General features: G+C 36.6%; 2 protein-coding genes across 2 annotated transcripts in view; both read left to right on the top strand.

Moving 5' to 3' along the window:
- Nucleotides 1–9,493, top strand: part of enox2 (ecto-NOX disulfide-thiol exchanger 2) — a 157,026-nt gene extending 147,533 nt beyond the window's left edge. The window contains 3 exon segments of the mRNA XM_042738649.1: nt 1,044–1,143; nt 4,908–4,993; nt 8,959–9,493. Of these exon segments, the coding sequence (XP_042594583.1) occupies nt 1,044–1,143; nt 4,908–4,993; nt 8,959–9,090 (318 nt within the window). The 3' untranslated portion in view covers nt 9,091–9,493.
- Nucleotides 9,494–21,915: 12,422 nt separating this feature from the next.
- The window catches only part of wu:fb13g09 (multidrug resistance-associated protein 5), a 42,960-nt gene continuing 40,939 nt past the window's right edge, over nt 21,916–23,936 (top strand). The window contains exon 1 of the mRNA XM_042738648.1: nt 21,916–22,410. The gene's annotated coding sequence lies outside the window, so the exon portion shown is untranslated. The remainder of the gene's footprint in view (nt 22,411–23,936) is intronic.

The raw sequence follows: 23,936 nt of genomic DNA, 5'->3' as shown, positions 1-23,936 counted from the left end.
CGTAATACTTTTTTTTTGTCAGGATTCTTTAATGAAAGTTTAAAAGAACTCAATTTATTTGAAGTCAAATTGTTTTGTAACATTATAAATATCTTTACTGTCACTTATGATCTATTTAATAAATCCTTACTGAATAAAGCATTGCTTTTAAAAAAAAAAGACCTAACACCAAACTTTTGAACAGTAGTATCAATTGTATTAATTTATTTATAATTTTTGATTAGTAATATACATTGCTAAGAACTTCATTTGGACAACTTTAAAGGTGATTTTCTCAATATTTAGATTTTTTTGCACCCTCAGATTCCAGATTTTCAAATAGTTGTATCTCAGACAAATATTGTCCTCCTAACAATGGAAAGATGATTTATTCAGCTTTGTATAAATCTCAGTTTCAACAAATTGACCTTTATGACTGGTTTTGTGGTCCAGGGTCACATTTATTTATTTATACATTTAAATGCTTTTTTTTTAATAAATATTATTTTAGATATTAAAATTTGCTGTTTGTTTAATGGTAGAAAATAACAAAATCACACACAAAAAAAATATATAATAATTGTTTTAGACATGCTACTGACATGGTTTAAAAAATTGCAAACCATATAGAAAATAATAACAAAATAAAAAAGGATCATGTAATGTTGGTTTGACTAAAAGTTAAGCACTTCCTTTCACTGAGCATTAATAGAAGAAAAAAGTTTCTATTTTGCATCCTATTCGTGGATCGTGTCTATTATTCTGTTCCAGCCTTTATTTCCTTCCACTCTGTTGCTCTTTCTCTCTACATTTTCCTTTCTGTGCATCACTCTACACCCTGCTCTGTTGTCCCTTTTCCCCTCCTCCATCCTCTCGCAGAACATGACAGATCATTACAGACCAATCGAGCGCAGGAGAACTTTATTTGTCACGGGATAAATCACTCTGACACAACTGGGCGAGGAGATTGCAGCCCGTCAGAGGGCCGGGGTAATGAGGGGAGGGACAGAGAGGGCCTGTGAGAAGAAAACAACTTTCTCTTGTGTTGTTATTTCCTGCTGTAGGAGGCGGCGGCCGTGGTGTCCTGCAGCCAGGAGAAGGAGAGCCTGCCGGAGAAAGGGCCTCCCAGCCCGGTGAAGTCAGAGCGAGAGGCTCTGCTCGTGGGTAAGAAAAAAAAAAAACCTCTTCTCATTATTTTCATCATCCACAGCTATGTCTTCTAGGGTGCAGGTGTTAATTGCCTGACCAAATGAGCCTCAAATGAGTCACCTCGGATGCTTTTTAATGAGGAACTTTAACATGTCCTCTGCAGCACAGCCGCAAGAGAGAGAGAGGCTGCCAAAATCCACGGCCAAAAACTGTCTAGGAGTATATTTTGAGAAACAGCCAGAAAGGAAGAAATAATTGACTCTGGACTGGTGAATTATTAAAAATGAATGCACACCCTCCACAAAGTGGAGAGGTGATGGTTTTCAAAAATGCAATGATCCCGAGTCACTTCTCACATTCGTTTACGCCAAAAACATTTTCAGGTTTCCAGAATGAGAAACTGATCGATATGGCATAAGAGTAATCCAGATGTGGGTGTGTGTAGTGAAGAACACGCTGCATTCTCTGCATGTGTAAGTGGCTTGGCACAGCATGTTCGCCAGGGCTTTATTTGTGTTTTTATTGGCTTCTTTGCCAGTCCAGTGACCGGAAAGAGTGCTGACCGAGCTGTTGTCCAGCACATCGCTCTCTGATGAAGAAAGCAGCTTCAGTAAGCTCTAGTGGAAGGGATGCTCCTCCGTCAGTCTCTTTCTTTCCGTCAGATCTGTTTGAGCTCATGCTGTGTTTGAGGAGGAGCTAAAGGAGAAGAGACCATGCTCACATCCAGCCATAACGCAGTCAAAATGTGATTCAGTGCATTCTTGTAGCAAATCAAAAGTGTTTTTGAAAGCAGAGAGGAGCCAGACCACACGACAGCATCTAAACTCTTCTAATCTTCCGGCACTGGAGGTTTGATTCATTCACGGTCACTCACTGCGTTCCTCTGCGGTCTGTTAATGCTAATGCCACAGTATAGTGAGGATAATAAATGAAGGTTCAATAAGGCTTACTGTATCATATGTTATCCTTGACCATGGAACAAGTAATAAGTGTTAAGGTTTTTTTTTTTTTAGTTTTTTTTTTTATATGATATGTGAGTTGATTATATTTCCATTGATGTATAGTTTGTTAGAATAAGACAATATTTGGCTGAGATGCAACTATTTGAATATCAGGAATCTGAGGTTTCTAGCAAGTTATTTTAGTATAATTAAAAAAAATTTCATCTACAGGTTATGAGACGTGTTTTTGCTGTGAAATCTTTAATGTATTTCTAAAGTGAATTTAAGAATAACTTTGATATTGTTAGTAATATTTCAGCTTACTGGACTGAAACAGCTTAGGTTTACTTGATTATGCATGCATTATTATTATTATGTGTTTTTTTTTTTTTTAGAAAAATCACATTCAGATGCGACTATCAAATATGATCCTCAGACTCACGTGCAGTATGTTTCTCTCATCATCGTTGTATTGCGTTGCATTATATGTTTTGCGATTTGATAATAAAACCAAGCATTCAAACGTCATCTTTCTAAGACATTATTGGGAGACAAAGAGTGACACATGCATTTTGTAAATAGTCTGCTGTTCTGTAACAAAGATTTCATTCCTTTACTTTACAAACTATCGTTGTTTAATCCTATTTTTGGCTCTAAAAATAGCAGCAGCTGCGACAAATGGTATATTTTGCTCAGTTATGGCCTCTGAATAAAATATTTTCTTGAGTTCCATATCACTAGCCATAAAAGCCTGATGTATCAAATATAATACTCCAGACTGACTACTTCTTTTGTTGTTGTTGTTACATAAAAACATAGATTAGTGTAAATTGAATAAAAGAAGACTGATTACCCCTTGGTTAACAGTTAGCTGGACTAGACAGTGTCTTAACATAGAGGCCAGGTTTATGCAGCTGGCCCGTGGGCTTCCTCTATTGACCTCTATCCATCACGGTCTCCTAATAATCCCCACTTAATTGGCTACATCAGTCTCCACTCGAGCCTCCAGTGATAGGTGCTGTGTCTGTGCATCCTGAAAAACTATTTAAATGCAAAGAACTTCTATTTGCTCCAAGCCTGTCTAACTTCAAGATTAAACTTTAAGATACTGTGGCCACAAATTAAGAATTTGTTCCCACACATGATAAAGTCGTCGTATCTATATATTCTTCTGTATGTATTGTGCAAGACTCTGTACATTTGATCCTTGTGCTATTTTCCGCTTATTCTCAAGCAATGTGATAGTCATCGTATATAGCGCAGAAGTCATACGAGTTCATTTTATGATGCTTTCTATCATTTTTGGAGTTTACACCATCTGTTTACTGCTGATTTTCCAGTCTCTGCTTAACTTCTCACTTTGTTTTTCCTGGAAAAAAGTAAATCACACAGGTTTGAATGACATGAGGTGGATCATTTTTGGATGAAGTAGCCAGCTCAGGGTTTGTTTAAGCACATACAGCATTATATCTTCTAGCATGAATTAATGACACATTGTGTTACGTTATAAAAGGTCCATTTTCTTTCAGCTAACAGTGTTTGGTTTGGATCAATGTGTGTAAGTGGAAAGACATGGGAAATGAAACCATGTATAATATATAAACTATATCTATAGTCCATCAAGACTAATGGAATATTGACTGTGCGGCACCTGTGCGCTTCTCTCTGGAGAGCTGCTTTGCTTTCCTGATCAGACCATAATGCGTTCAGAGTAATTGAGTTATCAGCGCACACCTATCACGTTCAAGCCAGAAGTGCTAATAGCACCCGTTATTATTAGTCCATATGTTTGAGTGTGAGTGAAGCACTCAGAAGGCCGAAGAACAGCCTTGATTACGGCAAACAGCATCAAAACTGCAATTAAACACTCATAATCATTTAGAAAGTTCAAGAGGCAGAGTTAGCCGATAAGGACATCCACTTCAGGAAAAACAGCTCAAGTACTTGGAATCATTTGCAAATCGGTGCTTGGAAATATCAATTGGTGATTGCTCCAAAACCAAGCGAGCTGCCTACTTAGACAGCATTTTAGGACGTCATAAGCACGCTCTCAAGTCAAGAATTATTCTGTCTTCTACCTCTGAGATCTGAGGAAGCATTGTATCCTGTGTAGAACAAGCAATGGCAGAATGAAACTAACTAATGTTAATGTTGACGTCACTCTGCGGTGAGAATCAAAACAGCAGACCTAGTGAGACTGACGTGTTTAAAGGGGGTTAAAAAATAAGGAGTGGGTGGATTTTTATCAGTTCACACACTGCCAACACACATCTATGTCCAAACATCAGGTAAAAGTGGATTTTGCATAATAGGCTCCCTTTAAATAACTATACAAATACTATTTAATTTACATATCAAGCCAATTTATCTGATTATATAAATATACTTTATTCAAAATACAGTAAATTGTTATTTTATTATAAATTTAACTATACAAATACTAATTAATTTACATATCAAGCCAATTTATCTATTTATATAAATATACTTTATTCAAAATACAGTAAATTGTCATTTTATTATAAATTTAAATAACTATACAAATACTCATTAATTTACATATTAAGCCAATTTATCTGTTTCCATTTATTATATATATATATATATATATATATATATATATATATATACATATATATATACATACACATATATATACACACACACACACACACATATACACACACACACTGTTCAGTGTATAAAATCAGTCATTTATGAGGTTAATTTTAGTTAGTACTTGGTCTTAAAAACTGGCAGCTTCTGAAAGGTTTTGGAACAGATTTATACTGCACTGAAAAATCTATCAGTGATTCATCTTTGGCTTTTCTTCCACAGGAATCATCTCAACGTTTCTTCACGTCCATCCTTTTGGAGCCAGCATCGAATATATCTGCTCCTATTTACAGCGGCTGGACACCAAGGTATGATACACACACACACACACACACACACACACACACACGCACACGCACACACACTTCACTCCCTTTATTTTTACTTCTCATTTTCAGTTAGTTATAATGATGATTTATTTTTCTATTTATGTTCAGTAGTTTTATGGTTTATGGCGGCCGTTTTATCTTACTCTGATGACACACTCCATCAAACACACTGCACCCTGAAACAGCAACGTCTTTGAGGTTTATGGGCAAAGTTTTATTTGTCACAATTATAAGAATGCAGCTGCAGTGCTTACTGACAATTAAATGTGCTACACAAGTGTCAGATTTATCATCACTCTGGCATCTCCGGAGTCTTTCTGATTCAACGTCTTGAGTCATAATTTAATAAATTGAGACGTTTTTTACACTACTAAAACACCAAACTTTAATTTACTAAAATATCCATTTAAGCTACTAATAATTCAAGCTAGCAAACATCTATGTCATATAGTATTTTAAAAATAATATGCCATTTAGTTTATCAAGAATTAAAAAAAACAAAGTTTGTGTAAATATGTGGTTTTGTATCATTTGAATCAGCTACAGCGGTGGGTAAGATGCATGGCATTATTTTGCATTATTTTACCAAAAATAACCAACTCCTTACAGAGTGTGACACACACATGCACATTTAGTTCACAAATAACTGAATCACAACATAAATGTGACCCTGGAGCACAAAAGCAGTCTTAAGTCTCTGGGGTATATTTGTAGCAATAGACAACAATACACTGTATGGGTCAAAATTACAGATTTTTCTTTTACGCCAAAAAATTATTATGATATTAAGTAAAGATCATGTTCCATGAAGATATTTTGTAAATTTCCTACTGTAAATCTATCAAAACTTAATTTTTGATTAGTAATATGCATTGCTAAGAACTTCATTTGAACAACTTTAAAGGTGATTTTCTCAATATTTAGATTTTTTTGCACCCTCAGATTCCAGATTTTCAAATAGTTGTATCTCAACCAAATTGTCCGACATCAATGGAAAGCTATTTATTCGGCTTTCAGATGATGTATAAATCTCAGTTTTAAAAAACTGACACTTGAGACTTTTTGGTCCAGGGTCACAAATATGATGTTCTTTTACCGTACACTAATCAATACTAAAATTCAGCAATATTAACTTACTTTTTGTACCACCGTCAGTCACATGTACATTCAAGCTCAGACCATGTCGCTGATCTTGGCTCATTTTGACAAGATCATTAAATCACTCAGCTGTTTATTTATGAACATCTGCAAATGGTCCAACTCGTGAATGAATCTTTTAGAGTGATTTGTGAATCAACTGATTCATTAAACAGAATCAGCACTTTCAAAAATCAGACATTGCTCTCATGATAAGCCTGCCACCACCCGTCTAAAAATACCCAGATTTTTGACAGACACCAAGGTTGTGTGGTAATTTAATTGCCAGCCGAATCCACATCTCTGCGTTTACAAGAAATCGATCCAAAATTCACTTTTTAAGTCTTTTTTGACCACTGCTGAGTTCCGTACGGTAACTGTTGCACTTCACTGTAATTTGCATGCATATATACTGTATACATAGATAGATAGATAGATAGATAGATAGATAGATAGATAGATAGATAGATAGATAGATAGATAGATAGATAGATAGATACAAAAATATTTATTTTGCAAGTTTCCATCTTCATAAAACTTTTCATTAGTGTTTATAACCTTGAAACATGCACACAGGCTACTCACTCGGACTGAATGTATTTACTGCTTTTTACAGCACCTGCACACACACACACACACACACACACATACACACACACACACACACACTGAAAGTATGGCTTGCCATTCTAATGTTCTGCTGAGTAAACAGCCCTTGAGCCGACACAAAGAGCTTGTGGTGTAAAGCACAGCTCTCACGCTCACAGCAGGACCACACACACATTTCCTGTGTGTGTGTGTGTGTGTGTGTGTGTTTGTTTTCATCTTCCTGTTCTCAAATACAATCCTCAAGCTTTTCCTGCCAAAATGTTTAATGCTGAAATAAAGCGCTCATCTTACTATAGCGCAGTGATGATTACTCTTTATTTTCCTTCATCTCTCAGGCTTTATCTCGCTCTGCTCTCGCTGTCACACAGTGACTAATTTACACTTACAGATGGAGGGTGAAAATGAGCCTCTATATCTTTTCAGTTTTGAGCTGAAGCCCTCCGGCTGCGAATGCCCACGCTCTCGCTCTCCGCGGCGCACACATGCCTTCATATCTTCATCAACACTCCGCTCGTTTGCACTAAAAACAATGCACCCCGGTGGGAGGGTTTAATTGATAAATCGCTCTGCCTGCCACTCGATAAGCTGCTGCAAGTGGGTTTCACGATCCTGTGAAGAACACAATTCACATCACACTGCGCTTATATATAGTGGGGTCCAAAAAATCTGAACGCACGTCAAGAATCCTAAATCAGAGTTAAACCTGGGAAGTTTGAGTAAAATACAGGGCAAATGAAAAATGAAAAGGGAATGCATTCTGCAATATTTAAGTAATCAAGTAAATTTGTGACATTGATCTTGCTTGATTATGAGTATCAAAGGAATAATTCAGGTTGCATATAAATTAAGCACAATCAGCAGCATTTGTGGCATAATGCTGGGTAATAATGGCACGAATAATACACACATAATTTCTACTTAAGCCTAATTTTCTTTAAAACAAACAAACAAATAGAATAGATGAAAATGGGTCCCGTTTTAAAAGCAGAAATGTGAAGCATATCATTTTAATTTAAAAAAAAAAAAAGTTAATTATTTGAGCTGTGAATTTGCAGTAACTTTGGGGTTTTGAGCATTATGTATGTTTTTTCTTAGGTAAATTTTAGACGTTTTAAGACCCATTTACAGATTTAAAGAAAATAAATAAATATAATTTAAAAAACTGACAAGTCTGAATTCATCTTTGTTGTAATCAACATTATTCCACAAAAACTGTCAAATGAACTATACTTGTATTTGACCCTGAATATGCCAACAACTCAGGACTGCCGTTGTGTTATCTTCAAACTGCAATCATTACAATGCATCATATTGTCTTTCTAGGAGAATGTGTCACTGGTAGTATCTTGGAGCTGTTTTACTGTCATATGACATTATTTCGTTGCTAGAGGAGGATTGGCCCCTAGATGAGTCTGTTTCCTTCAAGGTTTTTCTCCTCGCTGGGGCTCAAAGCGATTCAGTGGAAGCTCTTGATTTAATGCAACATGTATCATTGAGACGTGCAGGTGAAGCTGCTTTGAATTGATCTGTATTGTGAAAAGTGCTATACAAATGAATATGAATCAAATATTCCTTTAAGGGAGTCATGAACTGCCTTGTTTTTTTGTTTTGTACTGTTCTCTGATCAGAAAACATCATAATTTAAAAATAATAAGCTGTTTCTGTTCTGTTTTGACCCCTCCAATCAGAACGCTCTGTTTGAATGGGCGTGGCAGATTGTAGACTCGGAAGTAAACGCCCACTGCTGTGATTGGCTAACAGTTGTGTGTGTTTGACAGCATACATTCACTGCTCATAGATGAACGCTGCTGTGATTTGGGTTAAAAATGCATAAATAGTAATCTCAAACAATCTTGTTTAACAGACAAAGCAATAGTGATCACGTTGGGCGGGGCTAAACAGGCAGCGATGTAGAAGGAGGCGGAGCTTATCCACACTATTACATCACAGAGTAGAACATTGCACAAGCTGTCGTTTTTGGCTTCAATATAAGCTGTTTTTAGACTAAACAAGAAAGTTTTGAGTTTTGAAACTCACAGGATGTTTTGATAGCACGATAATATGTCAAAAAATAAGGCAGTTTGGTTTCTCAGTTCATGCCCCCCTTTAAATTGGAAAAACAGAAGCATTTTCACTACTAGTCTCAGAGCTGTGATTGGTTTGGATGGGTCTAACGCTCGATGTTCTTCTGGTTTCAGATCAGCACCACAGAGGTGGAGACTCTTCTGGGTCGGCTGCCCTGCACGTTCAAGCAGGAGTTGACAGGCGTCGGGGCGAGTCTGGAGAAACGCTGGAAGTTCTGTGGGTTTGAGGGCATTAAGACGGCGTAGAGACACGGGACGCGGTTGCCACTAGAAAAACAAAAACGGCCGATGGACCGGAGGGGTCTCAACCAATCACCTCCCAGCTCTCCGCGTCCATCCGCCGCCCCATGAGTCTCTAATCTCAGAAACATTCTAGAGCTGGAGATCCTCAAGACTTCGGTGTGTGTGTGTGTGTGTGTGTAGTATGATTTAGTATGTGTACACACGAGCACACTCCGGCGTGCGTGTGTGTGTGTGTGTGTGTGTGTGTGTGTGTGTGTGTGTGTGTGTGTGCACCACGTGAACGGACCGTACGCTTGTACCACACAATGAAAAACTCATCGGGGAAAAAAATCAGGGTTTGCTGAACCGAGGACTTGAACTGTCAACATGCATTTTCTTGTTCCACCTCTGATTTGTAAAAAAGAAACAAATATATAAATAACACGAATATATTTCTTTTCTCTTCTGTATAGGCGGCAGAAAACAGTTGCATAGAATCTTTTGTTCACATATCCTGTAAATGTTTGAATAACTTGCTATTTTTAAATAAAAAACGAACAGCAAAATCTGCAACCAGACCACTTTATTAGTTTAACAATCTAGGCCAGCGCTTCTGAGATCTCTGCTAATTAAGAGAGGAATGGTGGGATAAAGATCAGATTTATGCCACACACGTCCGTTCACACCTTCAGGCTTTTCCTGCTTAAGCTGCTGACCAAAGGAGCGCTCTTCCGCTCTTCCCCAAGTGATCTGAGCCGGTCTGCTGTGTTCTCCCGTCTCATATCTTTGTTATATGTGGGGTTTTTCATGCAGTGGCGCTGCTGTTTTTGCACGGCGCTCGTGAAGTCTAATTAACAATCAGAGCGGTGTATGTGTGGGTGTTTGTCTGTTAGTCAGCAGTAAACGTCTCGTTCAGGAGAGAAGACTCTTCCGGCGGCACAGTCAGGCGTCCCTAATGCTCTTCTGTTGTGCAATTTGTAAGGTTATTTTTTCACTTATTGCTGAGGGAAACTAAGGCTTTATTACACATGATTGGTTCCCACTGCCCCTTTTCCATTTCCTTGGGCCATAAATTAGTTTCAAATGCTTGTCCGACATTTGTCCTCTCAAACATGAATTAATAATGGCTAATGATTGTTTCTTCCGTCGTCGAACAATCCTTAATTCATTATTATTTCTTTTTTTTTTCATGCATTTTTAATATATACACTCCAGATGGACTGAAATATAAGTGGAGAGAACATGAACAAGTAGGAGGATTCTGTCTCTTAAATATGAATATTTCAGCGCTCAGTTTTTTGTCCCGTGTCACAGCGTGCTGTTTAAATGTCTCATCATTCCAGCTTAATGCAAGTTTAATCATCAGCATTTGTGGCATACCACTAAAATGTGTTTTAACTCATCCCATTTTCTTAAATTAATTAGGAAATACAAATCTAGATTATGGTGAGTTAAATGAGGGCCATTTTTAAAGGATTTGAAAGCATAAATGTGAGGCTGATACTTTTATAATTTCACCTATATTATTATTATTTGTATTTTTTTAGTGTGTTATGTGAGCTTTAAAGTTGTTATCTTATAAATATGCCATATTTTTTAAGGCAACATAGTTGTAAATTTGAATATTTTGCTTAAAAAAGAAAATCTGTAATTTAATTAAAAACAATAACATTAAGTTCTAACAATTCCAGCAAGTCACAGATTTAACACATCCTTGCTGAATAAAAGTACCAGATTTTTGTTTGTTTATTTTTATTTTTTTTTTTAAAAGAGAGAGAAAGAAAATGAAAAATTGCTGATCCCAAAATGTTGAACAGAAGTGTATATGGTTACAAAATATTTGTATTTTAAATAAATTGTGTTCTTTTCAACTTTTTATTTCTAAAAAAGTTATCACAGGTTCCAATAAATAAGCAGCACAACGGTTTCCAACACAGATAATAAATCATCATATTAGAATGATTTCTGAAGATCATGTGACACTGAAGACTGGAGTAATGATGCTGAAAATACAGCTGAACATCACAGAAATAAATTACATCTTAAAAGTATATTCAAATAGAAAACCTTTTTTCAAATAACAATAATATTTCACAATTTTACTGTTTTTCTGTATTTTTGAACAATAAATGCAGAGTGTTTATGAGCAGAACAGACTTTTTTTTTTTTTTTCAAATTAAAAATAATTAAAAAATGTTACTATAATTTAGGATAAGATTTTTACTTATCCTAATTTATATATATATATATATATATACATATATACATATATACACACACATATATACATATATATACATGTGCTTAACTTTTACTAAACCCAGAATATTCCTTTAAATGCATCAGGTCTATTAAATGTGAACCTGGAGTCCCTCTTCAGATGCTGTTCATCAGCTCACTCTCATCCAGCTTTTACCGCTTTAGAGGTTTTTGAACTCGGACGAGAAAACAACACATGCTCAGATGCAGGCCTACAGTACGTGTGCTGTTTTCCTCTCCTCGTTCCTCTATTTTTGGGAAGCTCCAGCCGCTCCATCAGCACTTAGCTGGAGAGTCGTGTGCATCAATTCACCACTTTATGTGGACTACATCACCGTCATTCAGTCTGTGTTTGACAAATGGCTGTGGTTTTCACTTCGACAAGCACAGATATTCTCTGGAATACTGTTATTTTGTGGAGCTGTGCTTTTTATGTACTTTATTTAGCCCTGACAGGAATCCTCCATTTTTCAGATGTTCACACAAAACCCTTAACAGACTAATTAGATCTCTCTGTGTAGCCCTGGAGATGTTTTTCATTTCTTCTTTACGCATCACCACCGAGAGTCTTGAATTCAATCCTGCGCAGAATCCACGCGCTTCACCTCTCGATTATCTTCTTCCTCCGGAAGCTGGAGTGTCCTTCAGCACCTGGCCTTGTTTTTGAGCTCTCCTAAAGAGCAGAGCGGCTCTGAATCCAAAGGGCAGCGGTGTCAGAGCGCAAACACCTGAGAGTCTGGCTCATAACCCATAATCCCCCCAATGCTCCTCACATCCTTGGATGTAATTGGATATGGAGTGATCCAGCTTCCGTGGATCTCTTTCTGGTGGGCCGTGTCTTGATGCTTCGGCTAATTAGTTCACTCTTACCTGACTTCCTCCAGTCAAAGTGAATCCAGGCAATTACAAAGAGAGCGGTTCCTCTGAGCGATGGGATGAGAGGGAGGTGATTGGCTCGTGAGGAGAGTGAATGTTCCCGTCGTCCGGCGCAAATGAAAGCTCCTCATTACTCCGCAGCAGTCAGAGCGTATGACTGAACGTGTCCATCTGTTTAAGGAGGAACCGGTGGAGGTTACAGAGGGTCGCCACTTCCATAATAATGCTTATGGATAATATATCAGAGCCAATACATGGAGTACAGTGGTTCATGAGCTCCTCCTTCTGGAAAGAAAGAGAGACGCCACGATGAAACGCCTTTCTGGGAGCAAGTGTGTGTGTGTGTGTGTGTGTGTGTGTGTGTGTGTGTGTGTGTGTGTGTGTGTGTGTGTGTGTAGCTATATAACTGTCCAAATAAAAAGTGGTGATTATTTTAAATCTATTTTCTTAACTTAATATACATGTATAATAATATGTATACAATACTGATTGATGTCAGTAAGGTATTTATTTGTTTATTTATTTTTAAATAAGTATCTTCTGCTGATCAGGGCTGCATTAATTTGTTCAAAAATTGTGAAATATTATTACAATTTAAAAGAACTGTTCTTTATGTGTATACATGTTAAAATCAAATTTATTTCTGCGATGGAAATCTGAATTTTCAGCATCATTACTCAGTGTCATGTGATCCTTCAGAAATCAATCTAATATATGCTAATTTCAAGATTCTTTGATGAACAAAGTTCAAAGAACAGTGTTTATTTGAAATAGTAATCTTTGTAACATTATAAATAAATTATCAACTCAAAAAGGGAAAAAATCTTTTAAAACAACAATATAATCATTTTTTTCCTCAAAACTAATTTCTTGAAAGCGTTACGCATCTGTCTACCGCCAACAGAATGCACATAAATATTTCTCAGCCACTTTCATCAGTCATGTTGACTTTACCTTGTCATAAATTATAAGCACTATGACATATAAAGTGGACTATCATATAGAATTATAGGAAAGGGTCAAAGGTCACCACTTACGTTTAAAAGTTAAGGTTATATTGCAGCTCAAGGTAATAACTGCACTTCGCAGTGTGTTTGTTTTTTGTCATAAAATTAAAAATCAGGTGCTTGCAGTGATGTCGTTTGCTCCTGGCCTTTTACATAAATTAATTTGAGGTCCTGTTGTGTTTGATTTGAAATGATAGCTTTGAGAGACACGCTGCCTGACTGATGAACTACAGTCACACTCGTCTTCATCACGCCGCTGACCTTTCAGAAACACGACTTCAATCCAAGTGATTGAGTGAGTTCACAACTATTTTTAAACATGACAATAACTTTGTTTTCATGTTCAGACAGACTCTTGTTTTTCCTTTGACTTAACATCTGTTTTGTCTAAATATCATGCTCTAAAGATTTATTTCCTCGTGTTTACTGGGAAAAGTGAGCTGTGTGCCTCTAAACAGATCTTATTTGTCATCGGCTGTTTCATGAAGTCTTTGAACAAAGCATTTGAAAAACGCCAAACTCTCTCCTCAAAATAAAGTGGCTTGTTTTCCACCAGTGTTTTACTAAAAGCCTGTCATCTCGCACTAACAGCGTGTGAAAAAAGTAAAACAGACTCTATTAATTAGAAAGCATTGCACTTTTACTCGTGTTTCCTCACTCGAGCACTAGGCTTGCTGTAGAGGTGATGCACAAATAATATCATAAAGAGTGCAAGAGCAAGGCAGCGCTGCATATTTATGAGCGAACAAAAGTTCAGTCTTGTCATGAAATAGTGAAGGGTGAAGGAGGAGGTGAGTGTTTATGAGCGAACAAAAGTTCAAAATCTTGGGGTGGCACCAAAAATAAATTAAATAAAGGGTTTGCAATATTAAATCTCTGTGATTTCTGGGATTTTATCGATAACGAAAATTAGACAATATTTTGCTGTGTGTGTTATTGTGCTGATATCTTATTTCTAAGTGTGCTGACAGCTTTTTTATTTTTTTCTAAAAGTGTGCACCATCTTTAAGTCAGACACTTGAATTTGGGCTGTTACCAAGTCAATCAGTATTACAAAATTGATCTTTGCAATGCAGAGAAAACAGAAACTGCATCTTGAAGTGCCATTTAGATGTTTTTACACTGTTTAATGGAGCTCTGAGGGACATGGAATACTTTAAACCTGGAGTTACAAATTAATAAATATGTTTTGATATTGTAAACATAAAAGATTGAAATGATGTCTGTGTTTTAAAAAATGTCAATGGTACCTTAAATGTGATTAAAACAGCCAGTAGGTGGCAGCGAGTCACTGTTAATAAGTGAGTCATTGCGATTGAAACCGAATCATTTTAAACGGTTGATTCATTGAACGAAACACTATCATTGTTGCTCAGAGACGCGCAGTGGCTGTGTTTGGAATGATTTTTGTTTTTAGAAATAGAGCGCAAAAACCTGAATATGTTGTCTAAAACGTCTTGATATTAACTTCTTGTTTATCGTCATCCAATGTCACATTTGCATTATGCAGACTTTGGAGAAAAACGTCAACACTCTGTGTGTAACCTTTAAATGATATATAAAACTATGGATCTAAAATTAATAGATTTAAAATAGATTTAAATTAAATGCCTGCAAATCATCCTAGGGTTCCTCAGAGTTTATACGGCCACCCCTTGGGGGCGCCCCATGCGAACAAAAGTTCAGTCTTGTCATGAAACCTGCGGCATGTCACTTTTACCAAAACTTTAAAACTTTTTACCGTGCATGTCATCGGCTTTGCTTAATTAGGAAGTCATGGTGACTTAGTAAACTTTGTCTAACACTGTTGCCCTTAAGTCACATTTATTAAATCTGAATTAGCGAGGCCTTTGCTTAATGAGTTTTGATTTGTGACTGCACCGCCCAATAAAGATCTTAAGGATATGTGAAGACGAAATTGTCTGTGACTGTCACTTTACGCTTGAGTGACTGGCCATTAGCACTGATTTGAAGAGCTGTGCACTCGCTTCTGCTCATAAAGTTCACCTCCAGTCAATCGTCATCCTTCTTCAACTGTTAGCAAGAAACACTCTGTGTGCACCTTTAAAACAAGTTAAGCTTTATTGATGGTGACACTAATGCCGACTCGTTCCTCGGTTAAATAGCCAAAGTTGTCAAACGAAAACTGTGTTTGCAGTAATGCACTTACAGTGAAGTTTATGGCAGGTTCTTGAGGTTTAAACAGCAAAGTGGAGTCTGAGTTTTTGTTAGTTTGTTGAGTTTTTTAAAACAGCAAAGTGTAGTTTTTTAATGCTTTTTAATGTAAAAATGAAAGTAGTCCTTCAGACACTCATGATGACTGTATGTCAGGGTCAATAAGTCTCTTAAAATATCAGATAATTTGATCTTTTCTGATGTTAGTTAAGAATGTTAGCTACTTTATGGAATTTATTAATTAAAAATCAAGATATTTTTTTAAATATGAACATAAATTATTTCTTATTTTTATGATAATACAATTTTTTTAATGCTATTTATAATAATGCAACCATTTACAATACTATTTTTATAATACAAATAATTATTATTTTTATAATAATTAAATAATGTGCACACCTTATTTAATGCATTTGAGTTTTAAGGAAAATGCTTTACTTGGTTACACCACATTATATTCATCTTTAAGTGATTTTAATATTATTATTATTTTTTAATTTTTTCTTATTTTTGTGAAAATGGTATAAAAGTTTGTTATATTTTCAAACTTGTAAAAAAAGCAAAAAGAACATAAATAGCACATTTCTATATAAATGTGCCACTTTTTTTCCCTTTTATGACATAATTCATGATGCTTGTGAAAATAAATCTTGACAAATGAATTTAAATATGATTGAGGTGACATTTGAGGTGTAAGGAAAATATGTTTTACTTGGTTACACCACGTGATATTATTTATTAAGTGAAAATTAAATATTTAAACATGCATACAAACAGTGGCATGTGAAAGTTTGGGAACCCCTTGCAGAATCTGTTAAAATGTGAATAATTTTAACAAAAAAAGAGAGATCGTACAAAATGCATGTTACTATTAAAAAAGGTTTAAACATTAACTGATGCTCCTGAAGGAAACACGATGCATTATTAAGAGTCGGGGGTGAAAACTTTTGAGACGAAGATTTTCAAAAATTTTCTTATTTTGTTGAAATATCTTTTTTTTTTTCATTTAGTACTGCCCTTCAGAAGCAACAGAAGATACATGCTTGTTTCCCGGAAGACAAATTAAACACTATTTACCTAGATCTTCAAATTCAGAAAGTTTTCACCCCCCCACCCTCGGCTCTTAATGCATCGTGTTTCCTTCAGGAGCATCAGTCAGTGTTTGAACCTTTTTTAATAGTAACATGCATTTTGTACGATCTCTCTTATTTTGTTCAAATTATTCACAGATTCTGCAAGGGTTTCCCAAACTTTCGCATGTCACTGTACGTACACACACATATAAATAAATAAAAAAATCTAAAAATCATAAACAAATGTATTCCCCAGTATTGTTGCTGCAGATTTCCACTGTAACAGTGCATTACGGAAAACAAATTTTGCTTGTTTTACAAACTGAGGGACCAGTCTAAATGGTTTTCAGTGGTAATCAACAGCGTGCCACAGATTATATGTAGAGTTTAAGTCATATTGAACCAGAACATTCTATTAAGCTGACTGGCCCTCACACAGAAAATACTTCCTACTGCAACATAAACCTCTGCTATTATCTTCTCTGAACATACCGCTGAACGGAAGGCGAGCTCGAATCTGTCCAGCCCCGGTGTGAGTTACACTCTGTGTTCGTTTTCCTTGTGCCGTGTACAACAAGGGGTGAAAGACAAGAAAGAGAAATCTATTTTGAGACCGAGCTGAGACTGGATTTGGTTTCGGAGGTGTATTTCCGGCTCTCTGTTGATAGCGGCACCCAGTGCTGGGAATAGACAGATAAAGGCTTTAGTCTACCTTATGAAGTGTGGGATGGCGCTGGACCTGTGTTCTCTCTGACCTCATACTGCTGGAGCGATGGGATGCACCGCAGGTCACAGAGGAGCCGCTGCTGGACTCACTTTGTAATGTGCATCAGCTCTCACTGAGGAAGTGGAAAAGATGGTGATAATGAACAATTCTAATATTGCCACCAAGATAAATATGTGCTGTGGTGTGAAGCAGAAGTGAGGTGTGCTGCTGGAGATCCTGATGCATTGTTTTTGTGACGTTGCACAAGGCCAGTTTCACCTATTCTTTCGTTGTATGTGAAGTAGTGGCATTTTGTGTTTGATAACATTTAATTAACATTTAAAAGGTTGTTTGTCTGTTTATCAATGTATCCGTCCATGTCTCTGAGCAGGTTGTCTCCAGCAGTGTGTGTTGCTGGAGACATGTATTATGAAGCTTGTGGAAACTGATAGGGAGCTTTGGATGCACTTCATTGATTGCCTGCGTTCAGCAGATTTCCCAGCTCAGTAAAGTGAAACCATCTTAAGTGATTTCTGGACTGTTAATGTATGACTCTCAGCAGGCTAACAGACAGCACCGGACAAGCTTCATTACTACATTACGGTGAGTAAGTGGCCTTAAATACATGACTCGTGACTCACTTTAACTATATATATTGTATATATATGTGTGTGTGTGTGTGTGTGTGTGTGTGTGTGTGTGTGTGTGTGTGTGTGTGTGTGTGTGTGTGTGTGTCTGTGTTTGTGTGTGTGTGTGTCTGTGTGTGTGCGTGTTTTTGTGACATATCAGGACACAACTTTGTATAATGTCATGGGTATGACACAGGTATTACAAGGAGAGGGTGACTTATGAGGACATAACCCATGTCCTCATTTTTCAAAACGTTTATAAACCATACAGAATGAGTTTTTTTTGAGAAAGTAAAAATGCACAAAGTTTCCTGTAAGGTGTAGTGTTGGTGTAGGGCAATAGCACATACAGTTTTGTACAGTATAAAAACCCCACAATTCACAAAAACAAACATGTGTGTGTTTGTGTGTGTGTGTGTGTGTGTGTGTGTACAAACCCGATTCCAAAAAAGTTGGGACACTGTACAAATTGTGAGTAAAAAAAAGGAATGGAATAATTTACAAATCTCATAAACTTAATATAGATAACATATCAAATGTTGAAAGTGAGACATTTTGAAATGTCATGCCAAATATTGGCTCATTTTGGATTTCATGAGAGCTACACATTCCAAAAAAGTTGGGACAGGTAGCAATAAGAGGCCGGAAAAGTTAAATGTACATATAAGGAACAGCTGGAGGACCAGTTTACAACTTATTAGGTCAATTGGCAACATGATTGGGTATAAAAAAGGCCTCTCAGAGTGGCAGTGTCTCTCAGAAGTCAAGATGGGCAGAGGATCACCAATTCCCCTAATGCTGCGGCGAAAAATAGTGGAGCAATATCAGAAAGGAGTTTCTCAGAGAAAAACTGCGAAGAGTTTGAAGTTATCATCATCTACAGTGCATAATATCCTCCAAAGATTCAAAGAATCTGGAACAATCTCTGTGCGTAAGGGTCAAGGCTGGAAAACCATACTGGATGCCCGTGATCTTCGGGCCCTTAGGGCACTGCATCACATACAGGAATGCTACTGTAATGGAAATCACAACATGGGCTCAAGAATACTTCCAGAAAACATTGTCGGTGAACACAATCCACCGTGCCATTCGCCGTTGCTGGCTAAAACTCTATAGGTCAAAAAAGAAGCCATATCTAAACATGATCCAGAAGCACAGGCGTTTTCTCTGGACAAGGCTCATTTAAAATGGACTGTGGCAAAGTGGAAAACTGTTCTGTGGTCAGATGAATCAAAATTTGAAGTTCTTTTTGGAAATCTGGGATGCTACAGTATGTCACCCGGACTAAAGAGGACAAGGACAACCCAAGTTGTTATCAGCGCTCAGTTCAGAAGCCTGCATCTCTGATGGTATGGGGTTGCATGAGTGCGTGTGGCATGGGCAGCTTACACATCTGGTAAGGCACCATCAATGCTGAAAGGTATATCCAAGTTCTAGATCAACATATGCTCCCATCCAGACGTCGTCTCTTTCAGGGGAGACCTTGCATTTTCCAACATGACAATGCCAGACCACATACTGCATCAATTACAACATCGTGGCTGTGTAGAAGAAGGATCAGGGTACTGAAACGGCCAGCCTGCAGTCCAGATCTTTCACCCATAGAAAACATTTGGCGCATCATAAAGAGGAAGATGCGACAAAGAAGACCTAAGACAGTTGAGCAACTAGAATGCCTGTATTAAACAAGAATGGGACAACATTCCTATTCCTAAACTTGAGCAACTTGTCTCTTCAGTCCCCAGACGTTTGCAGACTCTTATAAAAAGAAGAGGGGATGCCACACAGTGGTAAACATGGCCTTGTCCCAACTTTTTTGAGATGTGTTGATGCCATTAAATTTAAAATCAACTTATTTTTCCCTTAAAATGATATTTTCTCAGTTTAAACATTTGATATGTCATCTATGTTGTATTCTGAATAAAATATTGAAATTTGAAACTTCCACATCATTGCATTCTGTTTTTATTCACAATTTGTACAGTGTCCCAACTTTTTTGGAATCAGGTTTGTATGTGTGTGTGTGTGTGTGTGTGTGTGTGTGTGTGTGTGTGTGTGTGTGTGTTATATATTATATATAGTGTGTTTTATATATATATATATATAAATTACATGCATATATAGTGCATGTAATCTAGATTAGGTTGTAAATTGTAATTGTAATGGTAGTAATCCAATTAGTTACTTTTGTTTGATTACATAATTACAAATTAACCACAAGATGGCAGTAAATTATTCTATATATTTTAATTATATATAAAATTTTATTGATTCTCCCTAATTTCTCTTTTTTTTTTTCTCTACCCCAGTCTGGGAAACCCTGACTTTTATGTTTAATGCACTGCATGCTGTTGATAAAGAATGGATTATTTATTTGTTTATATCCATATGGTATGCGATAATCATGTTCAAATCTACGGGATAAATGAGAAGGGTAAAAAGTTACCTAAAAGTAATCAAGAAGTCGTCAGAATATATGACCTAAAATGAATAATCTAATAGATTATGTCACTAACAAAAATTTTCATTACGTAATTTGTAATCAGTAACAGACTTCGATTTTTTCTAAGTAATCTACCCAGCACTGTATGTTTATATTAAGTCATTTTCATGACAAAATATTTGCCTAGTTTTTCAGGACTGTCGCAGAAAAAAAGTCTTTTTTTAAATTGTGAAATATTAGATATTATGTGTCATACTATAACAGTTTGGTGGTAAAACTGTGAAAATACAAATGCTATGAATTCTTCTTCTACAGAATTACTGTATGATCTGAAACGCTCCCTGCTAATGAGCTGATGATCTGAATTACATGTGTTCAATAAAAGAGACCTTCACTCTGCAGTCAGGACCTGGATTGAGAAGCACTGCTTTAGGCAATGCTCATGTAAACAGTGTGTTATATGCCAACAGAGGTCACTACAGCGCAGGTCTGCAGCACTTCTGAGACTGAAGGATCCAGTTTAATCACAGTATTGTATAAAACTGATGTATTTGACTTGTTGCATTAAGTGTTACAAGTAGCAGGAAGTTTCCTATATACCTGAAATTAATTTAGCAAACCCCGGTTTGATATTCTTCAACTAAAACTACTTTTTTCAAATAGTTTTATAAGTGCCCTACACTGTTTATGATCGCATATTAACGAAACGCTTGCACTTGTTGAACTACACAACAGCTAAAACGTTATTTAAAAATGTTGCAAAACTTGTAAAAAAATTTATAACCTTACACAACCTACATTTTTTGTGTTTTATTAAAAGTTCATGTTTATTTGTCTGCTACTGCAGTGTTTATTGTCTTTTTCAGCATGGACTGGACTCTTGTACTGCATCTTGCTGTCAGTCATCCTTCATCATTGTTAACACAGCCAGAGGTCATGACCTTTACATAGCGAAAACATTACAAAGAATGGAATATGTATGTGTGTGTGTGATATATAAAGAGTTCAGATACAAAAGTCTGTAAGTGCTGTTTGAAAACTTCTTCTAAAATGAGCATTTTTATCAGGCTCCTATTTTTAGGTTCAGTAACTTCACTTTAGTGTCAGTGAATAGGTTCGTTTCTTTGGCATTAATGTAAAATAACTGCACATAAACATAGGAGCCTGATTAAAATGCTCTTTTCCCCCTTAATCAATATGGTACATATTAATCCCATTCAAATCTATGGGATAAACGAGTAATCAAAAAGTAGTTTGAATACATTACCTAAAATTAATAATCTAATAGATTGTTACTAACTAAATTTAGTTTTCTTTTCATGTAATTTGTAATCAGTAAGTGACCACCCAGCACTGCATACTGTATATTTATTTATTTAGTTATTATCCAAACCTGTTTTAGTCACTTGATATCAGTAATTTTTTTTATGCTAAAACGTTTGCCTTCAGGATTGTTATGCCAAAAAAATTTTTTTTTTAAATTGTGAAACATTGATATCGTTTGTCATACTTTGACAATCCGGTGGTAGGCCTAATATTGTGAAAATAAAAATGCTAAAGAAAAAAAAAGTTATTCATAAATAATTATTTTGGTTTGTTTTTAAGTTAAAATAGTGAAAGTCTGTGCAAAGGCTGTATCATTACATTTTCAGGAACATCACACCGCGCACTCTTTCAAAGATATACGAGTTCCGCAACAGCCTCTAATAAAAAAAAAAAAAATGCGTGTTTCTTGTCAGACTGCTTATCTTGTTCCATATATAAACAATGCTCTTCAGATGAGCGGCCCGAAATAGTCTGTAATCTGTGTGCACGCTGTTACAAAGATCACCACGTGCTTTTCCTTCCCCTTCAGGTCCGGTTACCATAGCGACGACCAAGCAAATCCGTGATTGGTTGCTTAGGCGTGACGCAGGATGCATTTAGGGAATCCCGTCAGCTGTGCTGCGGCACGTTTCAAAACTCTCCAGCGCACTCTCTTCTAGCGCGGTGCGACTTTAGCGTTACTCGGGATCAGAGCACACGCTGCTTGAGTTATTGTGCGAGAGGAAGATGTGTCATGTGCAGCAAGGGAGCAAGACAGCGTTGACTTTGTGAATAAATCATTTATAACCTGCGGGAACATCCAGAAGCCGAAAGGAAAGAGGTTCAAAATCCCGACGTTTTCTGTTCGGTATGTAAGTGACCTTCTTCACGCTCCAACTTTCTTAGAAACTTTCCGAGAGACTTTTTAAGACACCTTAAATAGTGGAGGGTCATTATTTAATAACACGCCATGCTTATTTGAGATAAAAGTAGTTCTGATAATCTATCAAATCTCCCACATGAGGATCCCAAAGGAGAACATCTCCAGAAACGGCAGGGAACACACAGTTCCAGGAACAGGACGAAACAGAGAGAGCAAAGATTGGAAAAGCGAGCAGGTGTAATGCACAAATCAACAACTGATATAATAATCTTAAACTGACTTCTGATTATTAAAGGCCATTTAGCAGATGCTTATGTACAGTTATAGTACAGTAGATTACAGTAGTCCCACTGGATCAACACAAGCAGTAGAGGCTTTGCTTTTCCTTTATATTGTGTGCGGATGGATAAATATTCTTAGTCATCTGAAACTGAAGAGAGGGGAAGACAAACATGAACTATACGCCTTATATAAGCCCCTAAATGTGTGCGTTTATGTCCCACTCAGCTGTTTGTGTGCCTATTGAGATGGATGAAATTAAAATGTTGCTCCAAATTTGACTAACATTAGATGATTTAGTCATTAAGTCGAGATCCGGACTAGTCTGATTCATGAAGGAAACATTCGGACTGTTAGGGATTGCTCAGTAATGTTTGAGTATCTACTGATACTGATGTCAAATCGATATCAGAGATGTTTTTTATTATATTACTGGTTTAGAATATTTCATACTTTTATACACTGTTTAATTTTATTTATTGTAAGTAAAGATGAATATTTACTTTGTAATTGATAGTGATAATTGTTAGTAATTTGTCTGTTGTATAATTAATTCATAGGAAAGATAAAGTTGATTTTCCGTGAATAATTACCTAAGTTTAAGTGTGTTTCAAACATATGGCTTCAGAAGTATTGGAATACAGCACACAAATCACATGAACTTTTTGTGGTGCTTTTTTAGACACCTGAAAGCCTTAATCTCCATGCATTATAGTTGCATGAAAAGCAAGATCAATTGCTTTAAATTCTGAAATAAAGTCATACAATTTTGCAGTGACATTAATACTTACTCAGAATGATAATTTCTGTGTGAATTATCCCTTTAGAATTTCAAAATGGTCCCATTATCATAGTTTGCATTCACTATTGCATTAGAACGTGGGCTCTTTCTTGTATAGAGTGTAAATCTTATCTTTTATTATCTGCATGGCAGTCGCCGGTGACGTACACCGAGCAGATACAGAGAGTCACGGTGTTTCTGGATTTACCTTATCGTGTCTCATGCCACAGAAGGATCAGTGGCAGGGTCGACACACACACACACACACACACGGCGAGCTCGAATATCCTCCGTCTCAGTATGCACCAGCCTTGAGGCCACCCACAGGCGTCTTTAAATAGATAAACACTTCAGCTTTGCAGCCAAGGCCATAAAGTTAGAGGAAGGTCTTGGTCAGCAGATTCAGACATTCCCAGTCGTGGACAGGAGCTCATCCCAAGTGTCTGACGGT

The sequence above is a fragment of the Cyprinus carpio genome, chromosome B14, assembly GCF_018340385.1.
Source record: "Cyprinus carpio isolate SPL01 chromosome B14, ASM1834038v1, whole genome shotgun sequence".
NCBI lineage: Eukaryota > Metazoa > Chordata > Actinopteri > Cypriniformes > Cyprinidae > Cyprinus > Cyprinus carpio.
This window is presented reverse-complemented; position numbering and strand designations above follow the sequence as displayed.